Source organism: Salvia splendens, chromosome 3 (assembly GCF_004379255.2).
Source record: "Salvia splendens isolate huo1 chromosome 3, SspV2, whole genome shotgun sequence".
NCBI lineage: Eukaryota > Viridiplantae > Streptophyta > Magnoliopsida > Lamiales > Lamiaceae > Salvia > Salvia splendens.
Window position 1 is genome coordinate 36,929,619 of NC_056034.1, and position 24,669 is coordinate 36,954,287.

General features: G+C 37.6%; 3 protein-coding genes and 2 pseudogenes across 3 annotated transcripts; 4 read left to right on the top strand and 1 right to left on the bottom strand.

The window, feature by feature from the left end:
* Positions 1-8,383: 8,383 nt before the first annotated feature.
* On the top strand, positions 8,384-10,915 carry LOC121793451 (proteasome subunit beta type-2-B-like). The gene is made up of 3 exons (XM_042191455.1): positions 8,384-8,714; positions 9,343-9,466; positions 10,364-10,915. The coding sequence occupies exons 1-3, from the start codon at positions 8,557-8,559 to the stop codon at positions 10,697-10,699; spliced, it is 618 nt and encodes a 205-aa protein (XP_042047389.1). The 5' UTR covers positions 8,384-8,556; the 3' UTR covers positions 10,700-10,915.
* Positions 10,916-15,264: 4,349 nt separating this feature from the next.
* LOC121796958 (probable RNA helicase SDE3) lies at positions 15,265-15,787 on the top strand (the record flags this gene model as incomplete). Its single annotated transcript, XM_042195710.1, has 2 exons — positions 15,265-15,346; positions 15,477-15,787. Coding segments are annotated over exons 1-2 (393 nt in total), but the record flags the coding sequence as incomplete, so codon positions are not given.
* On the top strand, positions 15,675-19,156 carry LOC121793927 (annotated as a pseudogene).
* Positions 19,157-20,729: 1,573 nt separating this feature from the next.
* LOC121793848 (non-specific lipid transfer protein GPI-anchored 5-like) lies at positions 20,730-21,578 on the top strand. Its single transcript, XM_042191880.1, has 3 exons — positions 20,730-21,090; positions 21,179-21,235; positions 21,304-21,578. The coding sequence occupies exons 1-3, from the start codon at positions 20,766-20,768 to the stop codon at positions 21,420-21,422; spliced, it is 501 nt and encodes a 166-aa protein (XP_042047814.1). The 5' UTR covers positions 20,730-20,765; the 3' UTR covers positions 21,423-21,578.
* A 71-nt stretch (positions 21,579-21,649) lies between these two features.
* LOC121793849 lies at positions 21,650-22,453 on the bottom strand (annotated as a pseudogene).
* Between the last annotated feature and the right edge of the window lie 2,216 nt (positions 22,454-24,669).

Consider the following 24,669-nt stretch of genomic DNA (forward strand, 5'->3'; position numbering starts at 1 on the left):
CTCGTTGGCCTCACCGGTGTCACCAGACGAGTAGTTGCCGCTCGGCGTGTGCTTCGTGCGCTTTGAGGTTGAGCCCGAGCTCGAGCGGACACCGCCGGCCCACCTTTCCTCGTCCTTGACGAGCTGCCAAATATCAACATATTTGAACTGTAGACCGGTGTCCTGGTAGAAGACGCGCAAAGCCGCCCTCAGAATGTCGGCGCCCGAAGCTCCGCTTTGGTAGTTCGCCACTTCGGCCGAGTAGATGCCGCAAAATTTTTTGACCTGTGCGTCGACTCGGCCAAAGTGAGCACGGAGCATTGTATATTTGCGCTTCCGGGCCCCTTTCGGCTTAGTCTGGTGGTAGACATCACGGACCTTTTCCCAGAAGCACTTGGCGGCTTGTTGGTTCCCGACGATGGGATCGTACGAGACGGTGAGCCAGGCGGTGTACACCGCCTTAGTTTCTTCGTTGTTGTACGGATGCCGGCCCAGATCCTCCAGTTCCTCCTCCTCCTCCTCCTCGGGTGCCTCAGACGCAGCCCTAGAGCTTCCACCGCCTCGGCTTCCTCCCTGGGTGGGTTCAACGGGGATATCCTCCCGAATCTGGGACAAACCCTGAGAAAGCCGCGAGCCGGGTGGTCGAGCGTAGGCATCCACATCGAAAGTGGGTGGTTGGTACCCACCCGGCGTCGACGACCCGGAACCACCAAGTGTGTTGTACATGGTCTCCCAATCGCCGAACGCGTTGAGATCCCACCCACCGGAGCCGCCACCGCCGTAATTCCCGTCGCTGGACATTTTGTGAAGGAGATTGAAATAGAAAATTGGAGAGGAATTGATGTTGGTTTAGGAAGAGTAGATGTGTAGTTGTGTGTGAAATGTAATAAATTAGGTGCATTTATAGAATAAGAAAATAAAAATAAAAATAAAAAAAATTAAAAAAAAGTTAAAAAAACAGTAATATGACCGTTAAAATTTTTTTTTTAAAAATATATTTTTTTAAAAAAATAATTATTGCGTCATCGCGGGCCGGCGAGTGGGAAGCACGCACGAAGCGGGGAGCGCCATGTCGCCCCAGCGCGTGGCGGCACAAGCCGTGCCGCGTTCCGTGCCGTCGGCATGCGGAACGGAATGGGAGCGGAATGGTGCGCCGCAACGCGTACCGCGGCGAAACCGTTCCGGCGGAACGGCACGCGGAACGCCGGCGGCACGCGTTGCGGGTGCCCTTACAAGCATGGAATTTCTTATATTATTGTGAGAGAGCATGCTCGTGTTTAGTGTCAGGTTTAGGTTTCATATGCTAATTGGTTTATTACATTTGTAATTAGTTATTTTATAGGATAACCTAAGATGCTTGTTTCAGCATTTTCATTATCTGCAAAACTTTATATTATGTTGCATGGGGTGTATTATATTGCTAACTCATCTTTTAAGTTGCTAACTAATTTAATGATAGATATTTTTTAAATTGTTGTTAGCAATGGATCAGATCCCATGTTGCCAATATCTCCAAGTAATTACTTTTGCTAAATATGGTAAGTTGACTGCTTGACTCAAAATGGACAATATCAAACTAATGTTGCAGTCGACGATCCTAACATATGATATATGAACATGATTTCAAAAGTTTTCAATCCATTTTGAAATTTAACATCAAATGAAAATTTAAATCTCAGTATTAAACTGGCGCAAAAATTAATTAGGGGGAATGGATAGGCTATATTATCAAGCGGTTGTGATATTATTAACATGCTTTAAGAATTGGACTTGATTTGCTAACGATGAGATTTAGTTGAAATAAACCCCATGATATAATAAATACACGAGGAAGTGTTTTTTTCTTCTTCTTTATATACGATTTTGAATTCGTTAGTTGATTTAGATTATGATATCAAATCAAATAGGGTGATGATTTAGAGACATAATGTCTCCAAGACATAATACCCCTATGTCAATTTGACATAAACCAAATTATTATATAGACTAACATACCCTTATTTTGAATTAAATAATAATTGAATAAATAAATATATATCAATTAATCATAAAAGGAAAGGCAATTCATATCAAATTACTATCTTTTATCTAAATATACATCAATAAAATTATTATCAAAAGTCAACTCATATCAAATTACACTCTTTAACTAAATAGTAAGTCATTTGCATCAAATTATTTTATTAGTATTAAATAATTATTAAAATTCTATGTCATAAAAATGACTACATGCATATACATACTTAATTTCTTAGTGTTATCGTCCAACGAAATAGTAATAGTCATTCTCATAAAATTATTTTATTAGTAGTATTAAATAATTGTTAAAATTCCAAGTCATTAAAATGACTGCATGCATATACATACTTAATTTCTTAGTGTTATCGTCCAACGAAATAGTAATCGTCATTCTCATCAAATTATTTTATTAGTAATATTAAATAATTGTTAAAATTCTAAGTCATTAAAATGACTACATGCATATACATATTTAATTTCTTAGTGTTATCGTCCAACGAAATAGTAATCGTCATTCGCATCAAATTATTTATTAGTATTAAATAATTATTAAAATTCTAAGTCATAAAAATAATTACATGTATATATGCACTTAATTTCTAATTGTTATTATCCAACAAAATAGTAATAGTCATTCTCATCAAATTATTTTATTAGTATTAAATAATTATTAAAATTCTGAATCGTAAAAATGATTAGATGCATATACATACTTAATTTGTTAGTGTTGTCGTCCAACAAAATAATAATAGTCATTCACATACAATAATTTTTTTTCTATAAATAATGTGTAAAATTCTAAATTGTAAAATAGTAGTAGTATAAATATGTTATAGACTTAATTTCTACTAGTTATCATCTAGTGAAATGATAATAGTCATTTGCATCAAATTGTTTTATTAATTATTATTAAAATTTGAAGTCATAAAATGACTACATGTATATATACTTAAATTCTTAGTGTTATTACCCAGCGAAATAGGAATATTCATTCGCATCCAAGTATTTTGTTATTAAATAATCGTTAAAGTTCTAAATTGTAAAAGACTAGTATAACGAAATAGTAATAGTCATTCTCATCAAATTATTTTATTAGTATTAAATAATTATTTAAATTCTGAATCATAAAAATGACTACATGCATATACATACTTAGTTTTTTAGTGTTATCATCCAACGAAATAGTAATAGTTATTAACGTCCAATTTTTTTGTTATTAATAATGTTTAAAATTCTAAATTTAAAATACTTTTAGTAAATAGATGTATGTATATATACTTAATTTTTTACTTGTTATAATCTCATGAAAGAAAGGGTTGTGTATAAAAAATGAAAAAATTTAATTGTGAAATATGACTATTAAATTTATATAGCTAAATTATTTTAGCTTTAGAAATTATTACTTAATTAAATTATTTTGACACCATCTGACAATTTAATTCTAGTATACATATTTAAATTGTTGTTCCCTAACATTTTGTCCATTAATAAATTAAAACATGTATAAATTTCAAATCTTAATTTTGATGCTCTAAGAACTCAAGCAATTAAATTGATTTATTAATTTTATACATATAAATTCTAGATTCAATAATGTTTTGTAATGATAAAATTAAGATTGAGTATTAAATTTATTAAGTACATATAAGTTTAGAATTTTAAAAATATAATTGTATAATGTACTATTTAAATAAAGTTTAAATTCATTATTTAAAATTATATTTTAAAATAAAATTCGTGACTTAGCATCATAGGAGTATTTAATACACTTCATACAATTTGAGTATAATTTGCTTAAATCAAGCCATCCATATAAATACACACAACTTTCCTAATCAAGTAATTGTTATATATAAATAAATGTTTTTATATGCATAAGGGTAGTATGGTATATATACAAAACATTTATTTAAATAAAAATATAAAACAAGCTAAAATGACTACTTTAACCTCATTATGTCTTAGACATTATGTCTCCAAAACATTTTCCAATCAAATATTAGTAATTCAAATTGAATTAGCAACTGGAGATTTAGTGCTCCGTACTAATGATAAGATTCTAGCATGATGCGAACATTAATCATCGAAAATTTTAATTAATAACAAATGATTAAAGAGGATAGGAATGTTGAGGAAACTTTAATTTAGTGATGATGAAGCATTCTAGAATGCAACCTTAATGATAAGCAAATGCAGCTTTAAATTTATTTTTGTTTTGATGCTATGTCCATAAAAGTTGATGTCCAAAGATAATAATTATTACGCTGCCTCTTCAGCAAAAGGAATCTTCTCTTTTTTAGTAAGTAGTACTATTAAATCAAATTATATGTTCGACTCAGTATATACCGATTCAAGGTCAAACTTTACGAGTTAGAGCATCATTAACTCCGTCCCTAATTCAGGCTCTAAGTCTCCTCCACGTCATCATTCTCCTAAATTTGAGTCTCAGCCTACAACTCTTCTAACCCTGCAGGCCCATCCGAGACCAAAGCTATTAAATTGTACTATTCACAACTCTCGCCTATATTACTTATAAAAATTAAAAAACGTTAAGCAATTATAACACGAGAAATTCATTTTTAATACAAAAATAATAAATTATAAACTAAAAAAATTTTAAAATTAGAACATTAAAAAAATGCCAAAAAAAATTTTAAAATCTGAAAATCAAAATGGTCAACACGTCGCCCCTCTCCCTTTTCTTCCTTTTCCTCCCTCTTCTTCCTCTTCCAAATACGTAAAAATTCAGAAATTGGGGCCCAGGACCGGCCCGAACTCCCTCCAATGCCAGGCCGGGACGGAACGGGTCACGGCCCCGGAAGCTCCATCGCCGGTCAGGCCGGACCCCGAGAGTGACCCCGGGACGCGACTGTGTCACCGGGATGGTCCCAGGCCGGAAAATGTGCTCGTTTAACGCGTGGGCCACGGGCCGGGACCCAGGTGCGGTCCGGCCCGCTCGCGTTAATGATGCTCTTATATCGCATCTTCTCAAAATTTGCCAATTTTACTAGAGCGTCTTCAGTTAATGCACACTTCTCTCTTTTTACTATACCCCACTAACTATTTCTTTACTCACACAACACACTCTACTAAAGTGAGGTTATTTCTGCATTCACAACGAACATTCAATCTAATACTTTCTTAAACATATATCACAGCCAACTTGGTAATACTTTGGAAATGACGTGAGTATAATTTTTTAGATGGAATTTGTCGAAGGTGAACAAGTTAAATGATAAAGTGAAATCATCTAAATTAACAAATCAAAAGGTTGTGTTGTAATTTTAATTCTTAGGTTAAGTGTAATTTATGATACGAATTTCGATTATTTTATAAAATAACCTATTTTCATTTAATTTTGAAAACCCCAAACTATAAGAAACGGTTTAACTACACTCTTAAATATGCTAAGCACATACAAAACGAAATTTTATTTATTAATTTTAATATTTCATTTGAAATAAAAATATAAGAATAAAAAAGCTTTTGACTTTTACATAATTTATATACATACAAGTGAAAAAAAATGAAAAATATTAACATGATTATTGATCTAGGTGTGAGTTCTTAAATATTGTGCAATATATATTGAAGCAATAAAATTTTGTGAAGTTTTTACTTGGGCTTGTTGGCCCAATTTCGTCTTTTTTTCATCCTCATGCGTGATTCCGTTTAGAATGAGTTTGTTAATAAAATCAAATACTCTCTCGATCCACGAAAAATAGATAAAATTGTAAATGCCATAAGTTTTAATATATAATTGATAAAGTAAGAGAGAGATAAGAAAAGTAAAAGAGAGGAAGGGAAAAGATAGTGAAATGAGTATTAGTGGATTATGTGGTCCACATTTAAAATGATGTGTATGATTAGTATTGGTTGAAAACTTCCTTTTTTTTAATTTAGTCTATTTTTTTGGACGGACTAAAATGACAAAACTTGTCTATTTTTCATGGACAGAGGGAGTCTACCAAATTTGACTTGGCTATAAAGATTTGTAATCTAAAATTATATTCGTACATGAATTGAAGATTAAAAACTTTGTTACAGTACCCGACCTCGATCTCGATTTTCACGAGTATACCAGATTTCTTCTCCGGACGGCGCCAATGAATTGGTAGGCGGGGCATATGCCCCTCAAATGTTTTACATACATATACATTTCTATACTTTCTACTGAGTTACACCATTTATTCACTTAATGTCCATTCTTAAATTCTTCAAAATTTGTTATCAAATCCTAATTTAATATTTCCTCCGTTCCACTTTAGGAGTCCCGGTCACTTTTGCACACCCGTTTTGTAAAAATCATGCTAATAAATGTTAGTTAAAGTGCAGAAATGGTAAAGTAAGAGAGAGAATAATGTAGAGAAGACCCTCCTAAAATGGGACGGAGGGAATATGCATTTATATAGTTTTAGAGGATTGAATATATTTTATGTACACTTATATAGAATTTAGTATTTTAAAAATAATATAGTTCCATGAGAATGCATCCTATAACAATAAATTTTAATTCATAACTCATAAACCCAATCAATCAAACTATGGATTCATGAATTGGATTGGCTCAATTATGTATTCATGAATAGCATACTATACCATTCCAAACAAAATTTCAAATGAATCACAAACCACGTACCTAGGCATGCACAAACCGACCCGGCCAGGCGGTTAACCGCCGGTTCGGGCCCGCCGGTTCATGAACCGGAACCGGGCCCGGAACCGGCGGGTTGAACCGGCAGAAGGGTTGAAGGGTCGGAAGGGCCGGTTCAGGTTCGGCAATATATTGAACCTGAACCGGCGGTTCAAAACCGGCGGTTCGACGGTTCGAACCGCCGGTTCAAAGGGTTAAATAGTGTTTCGTAGGTTAGGGGTTCGTAGGGTTCGCGTAGGGGTTTAGTATAGCCGTTGGAACCGGCGGTTCGCGGGGTAAACCGCCGGTTTGAGGGGTAAACCGCCGGTTTGTCGGGGTAAACCGCCGGTTCGGGAGCCGGTTTCTGACGGTTCCGGCAACTTTTCAGAGGCTAGGCCGTAGGGAGTGTGTAGGCCTGCAAAACCGGTCAGAAACCGCCGGTTTTCGGTCAGAAACCGGCGGTTTTCTGACGGAAACCGTGGACAACCCGCCTGTTTAGGGTTGAACCGCCATATGTTTTTGTATATGCAAAAACAATTACATAATTGTATTTGTATATACTCTAGTCGATGAAGTATATTTCTCTATACGGCTAAATGAGGGAAACTTTTGACAATTCTACTATATTTGTTGATTGTTAGACGAAACTCAACATTTAAAGTTGAATTGCTAAAGGTGTCCTTAATTTAGTTATGTAGAAAGATCTTCTTCGCCGGTTAAGAGTATATATATAATACACTTATACGTTTAAGAACTTCAACATCGTTTCTTGTCATTTGTAATTAGTTCTTCACTAGTAGTCTCATTTGTTTTTAAATTTTGTTTAAGACTTCAAGACCGCCATATGTTTTCAATTTGTAATTGTTGTAACTTGTAACGTGTAATTTGTAAACATGCAATTTCAATAAAATTGCAACTTTATCCGTATTTTTTTCAATTTTATTTACTCACATTTCATAAAAAAACAAACTTGAAAAGTGTAATGTAAGTTGATTAAAATTGAAAAGTTGAAAAATGTAAAAAAAAAAAAAAATATTCGTCGAACCGGCCCGGAACCGGCGGTTCAAGCCGAAAACCGGCGGTTTTGAACCGCCCCGTAACCCGCCGGTTTTTTGAACCGGAACCGGAACCGCCGGGAGCTAGGCGGGCCGGTTCAGGTTCATACATTCCCCGACCCTTGAACCTCCGGTTCATGACCCTGAACCGGCGGTTTTCGACCCTTGTGCATGCCTACACGTACCCCAAAACTCATTTCAAGTTATTGAAGAGTAAATGCACAAAAATGATCCTCTAATGGATTTGAGGGTATTTTTATTCGAAAAATATTGAAAAGGTGCAAAAGCACTTGAAACGAGCAAAATGGATAATATAAGGACTGCAAAAGTGCAATTTTAAAGTATAGATACGGTAAATGTGTATTGCAGAAAATGTATGAACTAAAAATGCAGTTAACTCTTTTTTTAAATTCCAAATTCTGAACTCTTTAAATACAATGTAAATACCTATGAGTTTTAATTTTTAATTGTTTAGAATTAGCAATTTTAATGAAGTAATTTAATTATTTATATTGTTTTATATATTTTATTAAAAAATTAAAATTATTAAAGTAGGAGTATGAGTTGTGACCTCGTACAAAAATTAAGTAGAATGATATGTATAGAAAATGACGAGAAATATCCTTTGTGAATTGCTATACTTTGCCATTGAAATTAAAATAGATAAAGAAAAAGAAAAAGAAAGAGAAAACGTGATGCGCGAGATTTTGCTTCTAACGACACGATTTTAGGCTTCTTCTTGCCTACTCCATTCAGAGGAGTGAGTTATTAAGCTCAAAAGCCCCAACTGAGAACAAAAATTCCAGCCAAAACTCATACCCGAACAAAAACCGCAGAAGCCGGCCGATTTTAGCTTCACAAACAGAAAAAATGGAGTCAGTTTTCGGGCTGGTTGGAAAGAATTTCGCGATAGTGGTGGCGGACACATCGGCGGTCCACAGCATTCTCGTTCACAAAACTGATGAGGACAAGATCATGCTCCTAGATTCTCACAAACTCATGGGCGCCTCCGGCGAGACAGGCGACCGGTGAAATATCTTCTTCGCATTGATTGCCAAAATGACTCAATTTCTTTGTTTTTTTTATTGCGTTTGTTGTATATTTTTGTACGAGAGTTTCCTTGGTAAAATTACTCACGTTATCTGTATAATTTTTGTATTGATTCTGAATTTCGCTGTGCCTGATAAATTAAATATTGAGAAGCCTTATTGTTGGATTACATAATTGTTAAAGAAAGGCATCAAAGCAAGAAGGTAGTCTAGGCAACTCTTAACAAATGGAAAGTAGTTTCTTGTAGTAATGCAGCATTGTGGTTGTTTCATAGTGTTATATGATTTGCTCAGTGCAAGTTTCTCACATTGCATTCTTTTGACAGTTTTCTATCTTCCCATCTCATTTGTTTGAGCTTCTAATTCTTTAAAGCTTTTTCATTGTAATGTACTACTATGTTTATGTGAAATTAATAGGCCCCTACATTAAATACTTATATTGATTTCACATGTTATGTGTCCTCTTTAGATGTTTTAAAACAAATCTTTCTTGTAATTTGAAATTCATGGCTGCTCCACTTATCTACTTGCTCTTTCTATTGGCTGCAGATTTTTTTTTATGTTGAGTTTAAAAGTGACAATTAGTTTTCTGTGAATGAGATTGTAGGGCTCAGTTTACGGAGTACGTACAGAAGAATGTAGCTTTATACCAATTCCGTAATGGCATTCCTCTGACCACTGCAGCTGCTGCGAACTTCACCAGAGGCGAGCTTGCAACGGCCTTGCGGAAGGTAATACAGCTCTGTTGAGTTTTCTTTATGAGTATTTGACTTAATTTGAGTCGAATGTTTGGTATTTTTAGGTCCTTTTGAATTGGTACTTTGATATTTTTACGTTGTGGAGAACAGAAATGTTGGTTTATAGCTATAAGGTCATGCAGCTTTCTCTAAAAAAATTTCACAAGTGAATTTATTTTTGATCCAAGTACGTGCGAAACGAACTATCATGTTATTTTGTATTTTAATGTATTGTGGAGATGAGCTTTTATGCACAGGAGTTATTTATTTAAATGTTTTGTTTCCTTCATCATTGAACCTTACTCTTGTAATTGTGAATTTGTGGTAGAAAACCCTTTCGTATGTTGAAAGAATAGATGTTTGTATGTGTGAAGATTGTTTTCAGCTCTAGTTCCAGAGTCCAGACAGTTTTATATTATTACTGATTTAGCTGGACTTTTCTGTATATATTTAAGAATTCTCTGTGGATATTTTGTTTCCCTTCTTACTTTGGTTATACAAACCATATGTTTCTGAAACCTGTTTTTCTAATTGTTTACTACTAACATTTAATCGTTACCATAGCATGTGTAAAGCCTCTCTGGCTTTGTTCTTCAAACTTGTCTGTGTCTTTGTATTGAATTGTAATTTATTTTTTCTTTCTAGTTCTGTTTGTCTGGTTTTTACTCTTATTAAGTAAGAGTTGCATTATGTTACAATACGACTCATCATGTCAATTTCCCACTTGAACAAAGTGTCTTTATTTTGAATATGAAGCATTCAGTGAGGGGTGTATATTTCCAATTGTGTTCCGTTTCTACAAACTAGAGCTCTGATATAGAGGGATCAAGATTAAAACTATGATATTCTGTCAAACATTCTAACCAACCTCTAAAACTGCTATGGTTTCAGAATCCATACATGGTGAATATCATCCTGGCTGGATATGACAAGGACGTAGGCCCTTCTCTATACTTCATCGATTACATTGCCTCACTTCACAAGGTTGACAAAGCAGCATTCGGTTACGGTTCCTACTTTGCACTCTCCATGATGGATAGATTCTACCGCCGGGACATGACTGTTGAAGAGGCCATCGAGTTGGTTGATAAGTGCATAACGGAAATCCGTAGTAGGCTGTTTGTAGCCCCACCAAACTTTTTAATCAAAATCGTGGACAAAGATGGGGCAAGGGAATATGAATGGCGCAAGTCTATCAAGGATACACCACCCGTTGCTGCAGCGTGACTCGGCTCTCACTTATTTATCACCAGACTTTAATTCTTGTTGCTGGATTTGCATCAATTATTGCAGCTTGAGGAAATTTAGGTGAATCTAGTAAACTACGTGGGTGAGATTTCCTCTTGTTTAAGAGATTTCTCTGTTAAGGAAATTTAAGTGTTCTCCCTTATTTCTGTTACTATAGTTTTATGCCAAATCGAAAAATTGATTTTATGCTTGAAATTTGATCTGGCTTGCACAGATGATAAATTTTAGGCGATTGAGAGTCTAAGTTCATATGATTTGTGATTCATTAGTTTATAAGGCCATCAACACTCGTGTGCGCCACTATTCAACTAAAAAATTAAAAAAATATATCTATATTCGTTGCAGAAAAAAATATTACTGAGATTTGAAGTTTAAGAAAATTACTCCTAATTACTCAATTGCGGAATAATTGTATATAACTACAAATGAAAATTACATATAATAATTATACAGACTAATGGGTTTAGGGGAGTGATCAAGATATAACTAATCTTAAGTGTATAACTAGAAAACAAATCTCAGCCACACATCTTAATGGAACAAATATTATTTATTTTAATAATACAAAATAGGCCAAGGGTATTTTTGGAAAATACATTATGAAATTCAAAATCACGTTTCATTTCCTTCCAGATTTCCTTCCAGATTTTCAAATCTCCTTCCAAATCTCCCTCGTAATCTTAGGTCTCGAAATTCCCCAATAGCTCGAAACCACAGCGCCACCTTTCTCGGCCTTCTCCTCCGGCGACTCGCTGTTCTTCACCGATGAAGGCGGCGACGATGTAGGCTCCGCCGCCGAGCTCATCATCCGCCTCCACCATATCAACGCCGCACTCATTCATTGATATTATGACGAGGTACAGCCCTTGAGTTTTGAGGACCTTTGTTACCCCTTCTTCATCCTTGGCTTTCTCTCCTGCCTGCGTTCAAATATGGACTACATTGTTCAATAACACCAAACCATGATATGACAAAAAAGTTTGGCACTAACTAATTATTTTACACAACATAATCGAATTAATTAGTCGTACCTGCATCGATGGAGATCCATATTTCAAGTATGGCGTGCTTAATGACTGAAATTAAATCACGGATTCATAATTAATTCTGATAATTTTCTTATGAACTTAAAATTGAATCACTAGTGAAACATACATTGACTTGATCATGGAGAAACTTGATGTACTCGATAGCTTCGTGGAGCACGGATGCAGTGTCAGTCTGAAAATGCAATTTATCACAAAGCTTATTTAGTATTCATGAACTGATTTTTTTTGTATAAAAGAATCAAATTTATTTAAAAATTGACATTTCCGAAAGGTGAAACCAACTGTTGTAGGGCGGTGATTCTGTCCCCAAGTTTTTCTTTTCGGACCTGTTGAAGAGAAATCTACTCAGATTTTACTTCACTCTTGTTCACAAAACACATCACTCTTACTCAGATTTTACTTCACTCTTGTTCACGAAACACATCACTCTTACTCAGATTTTACTTCACTCTTGTTCACAAAACACATCACTCTTACTCAGGTTTTACTTCACTCTTGTTCATAAAACACATCACTCTTACTCAGGTTTTACTTCACTCTTACTCAGATTTTACTTCACTCTTGTTCACAAAACACATCACTCTTACTCAGATTTTACTTCACTCTTGTTTACAAAACACATCACTCTTACTCAGATTTTACTTCACTCTTATTCACAAAACACATCACTCTTACTCAGATTTTACTTCACTCTTGTTTACAAAACACATCACTCTTACTCAGATTTTACTTCACTCTTGTTTACAAAACACATCACTCTTACTCTGATTTTACTTCACTCTTATTCACAAAACACATCACTCTTACTCAGATTTTACTTCACTCTTGTTTACAAAACACATCACTCTTACTCAGATTTTACTTCACTCTTATTCACAAAACACATCACTCGTAGCATGACTTTACTTTACTCTTGTTTACAAAACACATCACTCTTAGCATGATTTTACTTCACTCTTGTTTACAAAACACATCACTCTTGCTTCAATTTTGAATGGTGACAACGGTTTTTTGTTACAACCTTAATTCAATATTATGGTTTCATAATCCTCAACAAAATCTAACAACAAATCAACATTCTGACCCCTTCTGCTCTCTTATTTTCCTGAAAAATGACATACAAATATATGATGTGAGCATACACAAATATTCAAAACATGATTTAAACAACTATCACAATACGATAAGATTCACAATAACATTGATCTTCCAAAGAAAGCTACGCATCGCTCTTCAGTGTTGTTAACTTTTTCACTACTGATTGGCTGCTGTCTCGATCGAGTTCTTCTCGCGCTGCAGCCGCTGAATCATGGCCATCGCTTCTCCGCCGCCGTGGCAGAGGCTGCCCTCTCTCTCGCTCCATCTCCGCGAGAGCCACATCCGCTTTCCGCCGCTCCATCTTCACCAATTTCCTTAATGCCGACACCTCTGAATCGCAATTTCGCCTCCTCCAATACAGAGGCATGCTTTCCATTTGATTTTCGCTTCAATTTCGCATCAATGACCTTGGAAACCAGAGAGAAGCCAAGGTTTTGAAGCCGAAGGAAGTCAGCAAAAAGATAAGCTTTTACAAAATTACCATAATACCCCCGCCTTGTTATTATGGAGTAAATTTGTGATTGAGGGAACTAATTTCTCCTTAAATTAGAAAATTACATGTTTTAATACTAGCCCTTGATTTTCTTGATCTTGTGGCTATGATTTGTTCTCTAGTTATTTGGTTAAGGAGTGTTTTCCATAGATCATGACCCAATGGGTTTATATTCATTAATACGTACTCCTAATTTGAAAAATAATTTAAAATGGGTGTTTTTTTTATCATGTTTGTTTATTTATATATCTTCCTTACCAAATACGCACTAATAGTATTAGAATAAGTTGAAAAAGAGATTTGTTTATTAAACTTCTTTACCAAACACAAACTAATTCGTAATCTCTTCGCCACTAGTTTTTTTTATGCTCTATCAGTCAATATTTTTCACAGTCCTTATTACTTTTGATAATAGTCTCTATATTTTACTAACTCATTCTCATTTACATTTAATATGGAGTATAAAATATTTACTAACTTTTTCAACAAACTTTTTATTACTCCCTTCGTCCCACTTTAGGAGTCCCATTTGAGTTCAACACGAGTTTTAAGAAATACTCCATCCGTCCCAGTTTAAGAGTCACATTTTGACTTTTAAACCCGTCTCAGTTTAAGAGTCACATTTAGAATCTACCATATCTGGACATAAAATCTAACCCCATTGTTGATGAAATTTACACCCAAATGCCATTACTTTCATAAAAATAAAACAAAACAAAATCCTAAACACACAAAAAGTCAAAAGGGTCTCACTTTCCACTACCTCACTTCAATGATTACACACTCCAATAACCACTACCTCACTTCATTTATTAGACACTTCACCAATTTCTTAAAACCCGTGTCATAACTAAATCTTACTCTTAAACTGGGACAGAGGGAACATAAAGGAAAATTGATGAAAAAAGATAGTGGAACGTGAGTCCAACTTTTATATATTGATTTTATAATAAAATGTGAGTGGAAAAATGTTAATGGAATGTGAGGTCAATTAACATTTAAAGAATAATTTAACCGGGACTTCTAAAATAGGACAACAAAAAATGATAAATAGAAACTCTTAAATACAATTTTTTAAAATTAGTGTCCAAGTCAAAGTGTGTCAAAATGTCTCAATTAATGGAGGTATAAGGTAATAAGTTAAAAAAGAGTGGGTGATACCAAAAAGCACGTAAATGGCAATGTTTGCAGAGTATACTATACAGGCAAAAATAGCACATACACTGATACACACTCTCCTCTGCTTCTCGTAAACGTAGCCAATCAATTTTCCATTCTCTTGCCGCACCTTTACAAGTTTGTATACTCTCTCACTAACTGCATTTCTGCATTTGATTTCTTCTAGTATCAACACTGCCTTCTTTTTCGTGTCACCGTTTTCCTTTATTTGTGGTGAATCGCCGATCACTCAGTGTCCTTGTTAATTACTCTTGATTAATTTCTTTGATTTTCTTAGTTTCCTTGAATTATTTCCTTCATTAAAGTTTTGGTTCTCTTAGTTGACAGATAAGCATGAGTATCTTCTTAGCTACATTTTGCCAGAAAATATACGAGTATAACATTAGGCAACTATGATGTATTCTTAAATGTGGATTCGGTTGCTTTTTCCTTTTTCTTTTTCATTTTATTTCAAGTCGGAATTCATACTGATACTGTGTTTTCTGCTGGTGATTTTTTTATGAATCTGAGGTGTAGGTTTTTCTCATTCATTAATTAGAACTTGCTATTTACTTAATTTTACACCAGGTTTGAGAATGGTAGAAATTGGAGCGAATTTTTGCCTAGAATTGTTGCTCATGTAGTGCGAGCCAAAGTGTAACACCAACTCTATCAGTTGATTTGAAAATTTTATCGATCAGTTCTTTTAATGTGTTTTTCCTTCTTTCTTGACGGCTTAAATTAGCATGTACCACCATTGTCTTCCCTTGTTATATTGTTCACTGAAACTTTCAGTAGGTCAAGTGTCATGTCTTTTGATTGATGAGGGTGAGCAACCACTTCTTATTCTGACATTTTGAGTTTGTTCTGTAAATTTATCTCACCAAATAGCACATATCTTGTGTACAAAGTTCATAGACCAATAGGTGGCTTAACATGGCTTACCTCAACTCTGCAGATCCTTTGCAAGGTTTCTCTCTGCAGTTGGTGATGGGCACAATTAATGATAAATCAGATGATGTATACTCATATGTTGGAGATAAAGGGGATATTGGATTCATTGACTTTGATAATTGTCAATCTGTTTGTAGCTATAACCCTGCTGAGGAGAGTGATACTTTCAACATTTCTGTCCCGTTTCATCTAATTGAAGGAAGAAAACCTCAATCAGGAATTGTCGGAGAAACAATGTCCGATTCGGTTACTATAAGAAACACCACCAATGAGTCGTTAGATCTCTGGTCTGTGAAGATTTTTGACTCCAAACCTGATGATTTCCAAGAACTGTTCTGAGGTTTCTTTTGCTATTGTATTGTCAATATCCTTTTGTTTTTATATGAAAAAGAGAGTTTTGTGGTCTATCTATTTCTTTCCGTTGGTAAAAAATATTCTTTAAAAGCTGAATATGTGTTTGCTACTATGCAGGGCTACATCTATCGAGTGGAAGCTGAAAATATACTGTTGAAATTTGATCAACAATTTTACCGTAGTCACAGAGATGGTCACCTCTACAATGTAGAGTTCAACTATAACCGGACAAATATGCGGCGGTTGTATCAAGCTGTTGAAGTTGCTCAATCTTTAGAAAGGAACTTTCTGTTCCCATCTGCAATGTCCAAAGTGAGACTGAGGAAATACAAAGCACTCACACCTATATGTTCCGACCTAAATGAGGAGCAAACTGTGGCTGTTAACACGATCCTTGTCCGCAGAGGAGGCCCTCCTTATGTCATCCACGGCCATCCGGGTACGGGTAAAACGAAGACTCGTATTGAAGCTATGCTTCAAATTTACCGTGAAGATAGACATGCCCGGATTCTGGCCTGTGCACCTTCAAATAGTGCAGCTGACCATATATTAGACAGGCTGATCAATGAGGAAGAAATTCAGATCCGGGAGCATGAAATCTTTCAGCTTAATGCATACACACGTCCTTTTGAGGATGTCAACCCCAATTACATCAGTTTTTGCAGTCACGAGGATTCAATCTTTGTGTCCTCCGTGCGAACTCCTTGAACAGTACAGGATCATCGTATATACGTATGCAAGTGCCTCAATTCTATATTCATCAGGCATTCAGAGAGGTCGATTTTCCTACATTTTCTTAGACGAGGCTGGCCAAGCTTCTGAGCCAGAAGCTATGGTTCCTATATCACATCTATACTCAAGAAATACCGTCTTGGTGTTGAGAAAGCGTGAGATACAAGTCTTGCCGGGCGAAAATTACACGTTAAACATCTGAACAATTACACGGAAATATGTTGTGGAAAGCGGTAAGCCGAGTCGAGGAGGCCTCTTTCCGCAAGACGAGATACGCCCCGGTAGTGCTCTCGGTTTGGCGTGTCGTCCCCAAAGATAAAACGGCTTCGTCTCTGGAGTAGCAGCACCGCTAGCAATAGAGCTCCGGCGAACGGGAGTGAGGCGGGGGCAGAGCTTCGACGGGAAGTTATGCAGAGAAGGAGTATGCAACAATGCTTGTGTTGTGTTATGCTACAATGCAGAGGATGCATGCCTATTAATAGGCCAAGTCCACCTGCAGGGCATTGATGGAGTCAACAACCATTATGTGTGCCATGATTGCTTGATTGTAACCGCCGGGGGTTATTGACTGGTGCACTAGCCAGTGGGAGCTGAAGAGACACGACGCACCTGGACATGCTACACGACGGGATACACCATGGACCCGTCGGGGTCCATCGGGGACCTTTTGACTCCTGTTGTGAGTCAGGGTCCAGCGGGGACCTTTTGTCTCCCGTTGTGCGTCGGGGTCCAGCGGGAACGTTTTGTCTCCTGTCATGCGTCGGGGTCCAGCGGGACCATGACGTGCACCAAGACCCGTCGGGGATAGCGTGAAGTTTGGGGTGGTCTAAAAAGAACAAGCGGGCTCGAACCACGCTCAACGACCAGCTCCAAAGAACAACCCAAAGACCAAGGCACCAGGCACCCGGTGCACGGGACGCGGGTCGAGGCGCGCGCATGTGCACGAGTGTGGGCTCTGTCACCAGTCTTATTCCACGATAATTATCACACATGATAATTCATCTGATTAAATACTTAATCAAAGAAGTCTATCATCTCCGATGTGGGATAATTAACACTTAGTTAATTAATCCTTTAGTCTTTTCACATAGCTCATTTCTAGCTTTATTGTGACCAACTTTAATATATTATTTCTCACTCACCGGGAATCGGATTTGAGAAAATGAATATACTACGGTCATCTACTTGGAACATAGATCGACATTATTGCATTTAATTTCATAAAATTAAATGTCTTGTAACATTTATTATTGGTCAAAAATTATTTGACCAAGCACGATTCCAACACTTGTTCTTGCGGGAGACCCTATGCAGCTGGGACCTGTAGTTTTCTCTACAGAAGCTGAAGTACATGGACTTGGCACTTCATATCTGGAGAGACTTTTTGAGTGTGACCTCTATCGTGGAGGAGATACTAGTTTTATGACAAAGTTGGTGAGAAATTATCGGACACACGAGGCAATACTGAAACTCCCCTCAGAAATGTTTTATACTGGGGAACTGATCCCAATGTAAAGATAAAAATTCCCCAACTTCCTGGGAAGGCATAATTCCAGATAAGGAGTTCCCTTTGCTTTTTATAGGCATTCGAGGCTGTGATGAGAGAGAAGGAAGTAATCCATCTTGGTTTAACAGGATTGAAGCAAGCAAGACTGTTGAGATGATTAAAGTTTTGATAGAAGAAAAAGGGCTGAAAGAGGAAGAGATTGGGGTTATTGCACCTTACCGGAAGCAGGTAAGCAAAATAAGAGAAGCTCTTGAATGTCTTGGCAATCCGAATGTTAAAGTTGGAAGTGTCGAACAGTTCCAGGGACAAGAGAGGGAAGTTATTATAATATCTACTGTCCGTTCGACTGTGAAACACAATGAGTTTGACAAGGTTCATTATTTGGGATTTCTGAGCAACCCAAGGAGGTTTAATGTTGCTGTTACCCGAGCCAAATCTTTGATCATAATTATTGGGAATCCTCACATAATTTGCAAGGTATGATAGAACTTCTTACATGTCTGACTAAATTTTAAGTTGGTATTATTATTCCTAATTGTATCATGTCTGATAATGTTGCATATGCTAATAAAGCTTAGTTGTTTAAATATGCTAGGATCAAAACTGGAACAAGCTCTTGTGGAAAATAACTCGTACAAGGGTTGCTTCCTTCCTAAACAAGAGGAAGAGTCCGAACAGGCCAAGGGAGAGTACCAGAGTTATTACGGTGGAAATAATCAGCCATCTGGGTCAAATTGGGATGATCAAGGAGGAGGATGGCAGCCTTCTCAAGGTCAATGGGGCGAGGATGTTGGTTGGTCACCATCGGACGTTCCTTTGGGCGAAGAAGAAAATAACAATATCCAGCCATCAGATGTTCCTTGGGGTGAGGAAGAAAACAACAATGTCCAGCCATCTGATGTTCCTCGGGTTAACGAAACCAATATCCAGTCTTCTAATGTTCCTTCTTGGGGCAACAAAGATGACTTTGACATAACCGATGGGCCAAGGGAGCAAAGTTCGCTAAATGAGAGCAAAGGAGTTTCTAGAGATGAATAGGAACTTAGCAGAGAGAGCAAAGAAGTTTTGACCAGTACATCTAAATAGAAAAACCAAAGAACTTTTTGTGGGTCTCAACATATAACTATTTCTGTTAGTGAAGACATGATGGAATGGCGGGAATTTTCCCTTCTGCTTTCTTATTAATCTCGACTTCGCATATTATTATCTCTCCTTTTTTTCTATTGTATCCATATTTTTATTAGTTCTCTCTGTTAATTAGGATTTTATTGCTCTGTAAAGGTTTCTTCAAAAATATTATACTAGTAGTATAAAGAGTTTGATCATCACATGTCAGTAAACAAAGAATAATCTTATTACAATCCTTTCCACTGCTCATGAGGGATTTGAGTGAGTTGCAGAGGAGGGCTAGTCCCATTGAGGCTGCTGTTGGTTGCAAAGTTCATGCACGGTGTGAACGTCGTGATCATGGAGGGTGTGCACGGAGTGGTGATCTGGGCCGAGGCGGGGAACATGAGTGCGGTTGCAACGAGTGCTAGGCCTAAGATCGGGAGCCGAGAGATCATGTTTTCTGGTTGTTGTTGAGTTTTGAATGTGAATGATATAATTAATGTGTGGGAAATGGTAGTGAAGATTGGTTGGAGGTTTTAAGATGTTGGAATGAGGGGTTTAGATGAGTGAATTTATAGATGGAAGAAAGCAAATAATGGAGGGAAGGGAGATCTTACCTAAAGTGGGATTTGTGGATCAACTACTTATAACTAATTATTTTGGATATGATTAAGATGTTTATCAAATTAAAATGAGTTTGTTATGTGTTGAGCCATGTTTGCCACTTGGCTTCTTCTACTTTTCTTAAACAACAACTCCAATGTTTTTATCTTGATATGATGAATGATTGGATGAGCAGTATATTCAAACATAAAAAAGAAGGAAATACGGGTTGATCTATTAAATATTCTAAGGTAAGATATAATGTTTACATAAATTATTTGACCCCGGTAAGGCCTTGTTATGAATCCCATTATGTCTTTGCATAATATTTGCTCAATAAAAAAAATCTGCAATTCGGAAATAAAATTGCACATGGAAAATCATCAATCATGCACTTCGCTAATATTATGATTTATAATTAAACCCAGAAAAATGTAGATAAACGAATCCAAACTCTGTGAATAGGTTCAAGAATAAACATAAGTAAATTAATTTTGTAACTAAGCATCATGCCACTAACAGGTTCAAGAAAAAATTGGCAAAGTAAAGATGAGTATACACTTTGATTAATAATGAATTGGTAAACATTAAACTTTAAAGAATATAATAACATTGAGTCATGGCAATAATATTCCAGATCGGTATTCAAGTTTCCAGTATCTATTTGATTTTTCTTACATTCTAGTACTCCATATTTTAACAATCTTACCATTGCATCATTACTTGAAAAGTAATTCTATGATGCAACACAAATTCAAAGTGATCACACATGGTTGCTCACCCACATAGCCAACCCTCTCCATCTGTCCTAGTCTCTCCCCACAAAATCATTTGAATTGTCTCCAAAATTGTCAACTATTCCCACAGTAGGATAAAGTTGGTAAACCTCGCCATCCTCTCTATATAAACCCCATTAACCAAATCCAAACTCTCCATCAAAAAAATAAAAAACACGCAAACTTGTCCAATACAAGAAATCACCCAAAAATGGCACACCAACACATCTCAATGGGCATAGCCATGATTCTCGCCACCGCCCTTTTAGCCGGCATGGTGACAGCCCAATCCAGCGACTGCACAAACGTCCTCATCAGCATGTCTCCGTGCCTCAACTACATCTCCGGAAACTCCTCCTCCCCCTCCTCCGGCTGCTGCTCACAGCTGCGCACCGTGGTGGGATCCCAGCCACAGTGTTTGTGCGAGGTTCTCAACGGCGGCGGCTCCAATCTCGGTCTCAACATCAACCAAACCCAAGCCCTGGCCTTGCCTAGTGCATGCAATGTCCAAACTCCTCCTCTCACCCAATGCAATGGTAATTATGGATTTTCATCCTAATCTTTCGACAATTTTGTTGGAGCGATTCGCGCGTGCGCTTATTGTTTTTTCTTGCAATTTTGCAGCTACTTCTCCGGCCGGGTCTCCAGGCTCAGCACCGGAGTCTCCCAATACCGGCTCAGGTGGGTCCCGCATTGATTGAAAATAAGAAAAATTCAATTTCGTCTCATTTTTAAAATGTTGATTGCAGGGGATGGATCTAAGACAACTCCAAATGGCGGTGGTGATAGTTTCTCAGCTGCAACTTCGAATAAGTTGGGTGCTACTACACTGCTGTTTTGCCTTTTCTTCATAGCCTCCATGCCTTAATTTCATCCTCTACTTAATTACATATTCTTTATTATTGATTTATATTTATTAGTATTACTGTATGCCAATTTTTATATGCGACATGTTTAATTTATTGGAGTAAGAGACTATTTTGCTAGGTTGTTCTCTGAATAAAAACTACTACTGCTACTACTATTGTGTATTGTGTATTCATTATGATATGTTGAATGGTTTGGTTTGATTTTGTTTTTGCCACAAACACGAGAAAATCAAAAGGAATGATTTATTAATAAAGCAGAGTGAATAAAAGATTGATAAATTGATGGTCAATCGTCAACGAAATAATTAACATGAGGATCGGTTGACAAGAGGCTAAAAATGACGGCGTCTGTTGGCTTCCCCTTGAGCAAGTAATCCCTCCCTCACAAACCCGGCCTTCTCCACCACTCGCTGCGAGGCCGGGTAGTCCACGTCCACCACCGCCTCGAGCCGCTCCAGATGGGGCATCTCGATGAAGGCGTAGTTCGCTGCGAGGGTCACCGCCCTCGTGGCGATCCCCCTCCCCCAGTACTCCGACGCCAATGCGTACCCCAGCTCCCCCCGGCACCGGTCGCACCCAGTCAAGGACCTCACGGCTATGGACCCCACCACCCGCCCCGCCGCGCATATCGCCCTGTTCCACGGGTGCGGCAGATCCTGATTCACGAAGTAATCCACCGCTGATTCTCGCGACTGGAACACCTCCCACGAGCAGAATTTGCTCACCTTTTCGTCCATCTACCTGAATCAATTTAATTAATAATTCATTTCTACAAATTCCGGCGGGTATTATATTTATAAACGATTACGTACCATTCCATGGCCGCGTCGGCGTCGGAGATTTCTAGTGGCCGGAGTGTGATGTCTGAATCGGAGTATTTTGCAATGGGATTGGATTTGGAATTGTGAATTGACTTGCTGAAATAATGGGGTTTTTATAAAATGACAGACAGATAGTGGGAACTTCGATTTTACTTGGTCACCAAGGGAATGAAAGTAGAAGAAAAGAGCAGGAAGTTCAATTTCACGGAGCAGACACCAAAGAAGACGAGGGAGTCAGCAACCACTAGGTCAGGGTTATTTAAGCTACTCCCTCCGTCCCGCACTACTCTCACGTATTTCCTTTTTGGGCGTCCCAAGTTACTTGCACTCTTTCCATTTTTAGTAAAAATTTTCACCTATAGCCGTCATTTTTTACTTTCCTATACACTCATTCCTTAATCTCCGTGCCGAAAAAGAAATGAGCGAGTAGCTCGGGACGGAGGGAGTACAATTTTACATATTTTGAATTTTGGAGCATAAATTGATTTCTCATTTATAGCTAAGAGCATCTCCAGTGGGCGGACATCCCACTAGGACATCCACTAGGACATCCCAAAAACACCTCCTGCCACGTCACTAGGACTTCCCATCCATCCCACTGCCACGTCACTAGGACATCCCCTCCTATGTCCGCCCTTCCCACTAGGACATCCCGCAATAAAAAAAAATCATACATTTACAAATAAAACAATTTACATTTACGGAAATAAAATTTGACGTCAACCCCTCCGAGTCCAAACCTCATACATTATTCGAAAAAATTACGGGAAAAATTAACAACTTCATCGGAAAAATTAACAATTTCATCGGAAAAAACATACATGATTCGAAAAAAAAATTGCATACTAATAAAAAAAACTTCATACATTATCACGTCAACCCCTCCGAGTCCAAACCTCTTCGATGATATCCTGCTGAAGTCGAACATGGGCATCTGTTTGCCGCATGTCGGCAAATGCACGCAGCCGCGCGACCTCTCCATGAGGTACGCCCATATTTACATTCGCGGTGGCCACGCCGTGACTTGGACCTGCACCCGTATCATCTTCGTTGGTCCACTGAGTCAGTTCCGCAGCTTCATTTTCGACAATCATGTTGTGCATTATGATACATGCGTACATGATATCGCCGATGTTGGGAATATACCACTCGCCAATGTGGAGGTACTCGTCAAACATGTCGGCCGCGCCTCCATACGCCAGTTGTCTGATTGCGACAGTGCACTTCTGCAAGGGCGTGAGTCCGGGTTTGCCAGCTGCATCCTCTCTGATCCTAAAATACAGGTATCTTCTCTCTAAAGCACCCACGATGTGCAGAAACAGCGGACGATGCATCCTAAAGCGTCGCCGGAATAAGGCTTCCCCAAAACGCGGTTGCGGAGCGAAGTAGTCCGCATACAACCGAATATGTGCAGCAATGTGGTCACGGGGTACTTGAGTTCGACGATGGATCGGCCGAGGTACCGCCGCCTGCTGCCGCCGCTGCAACCTCTGTTGTAGCAGCCTCTCTATCGCACCTTCAACAGCGACCTCCAACTCATTCTCGCTATCACTTTCACTAAACATTCTAGATATACTTGAAATTAGAGATGTAGAGAGAGTAACTTGTTAACACAAGTGGTGCGAATGAAATAAAATTCGACGAGCCGTATATATAGAGTTTAAAAAAAAATTTAAAAACGGGACGTCCGACCGGACGTCCGACTGGATGCCACAATGGCAGACGTCCGCCCGCCCGTCGCGCCGACGTCCGAGGACACCCGACGTCCTCACGGGACGTCCGTATCCGACCCTAAACGCCACAATGGCGGACGTCCCGGTCGCCCGTCGCGACGTCCGACCGGATGTCCGACCGGACGTCCGCCATTGGAGATGCTCTAATTATACCTTTTTAAAAAATAACAGACTATAAGGAAAAAAGATAAATTAAAAAAATAAATAAAAATAACTAATTTTTAATCTTTTCTATCAAGAAGATACTTTCTCAAAATATAAAAACAAGGTATAAAATCTCCACAAATATGCTTTTATTAGAGTATGACATTTTATGAAAAAGAGATAAATATAATAATTATTTCTCCTTATGTTTTTTTATTTACCTTTCCAATTGGAGATGCTTTCACGAGGGAAAAAAAAAGAGCCAATGACGACTTTGGTTTCACTTATGCAATCAGTAATAGTAGCATCTAAATTTCATACTAAGAGCATTAGCAATGGGGCGCCCTATGCACCACCACGTCATCATTTTTATCCTCCTACCCTCCCACCTGCAATGGGGCGCCCTAAGGCGCGCCCTATGCATTTTCTTTTATTTGAATATTTAAATAACTACAAAAATTGGGAAAAAACTTCATTTCACTTATAAAAATTAATACAGTACAATACAAATTAAAAAAATACGCAAACTCAGCGACGATGGTTACGAG

Coding starts and splice junctions, on each gene's coding strand:
- LOC121793848 (XM_042191880.1), top strand. CDS start 20,766: ATGGCACACCAACACATCTCAATGGGCATAGCCATGATTCTCGCCACC. Junction 21,091..21,178: donor TCCTCTCACCCAATGCAATG/GTAATTATGGAT, acceptor GCAATTTTGCAG/CTACTTCTCCGGCCGGGTCT. Junction 21,236..21,303: donor GTCTCCCAATACCGGCTCAG/GTGGGTCCCGCA, acceptor TGTTGATTGCAG/GGGATGGATCTAAGACAACT.
- LOC121793451 (XM_042191455.1), top strand. CDS start 8,557: ATGGAGTCAGTTTTCGGGCTGGTTGGAAAGAATTTCGCGATAGTGGTG. Junction 8,715..9,342: donor TCCGGCGAGACAGGCGACCG/GTGAAATATCTT, acceptor ATGAGATTGTAG/GGCTCAGTTTACGGAGTACG. Junction 9,467..10,363: donor TTGCAACGGCCTTGCGGAAG/GTAATACAGCTC, acceptor CTATGGTTTCAG/AATCCATACATGGTGAATAT.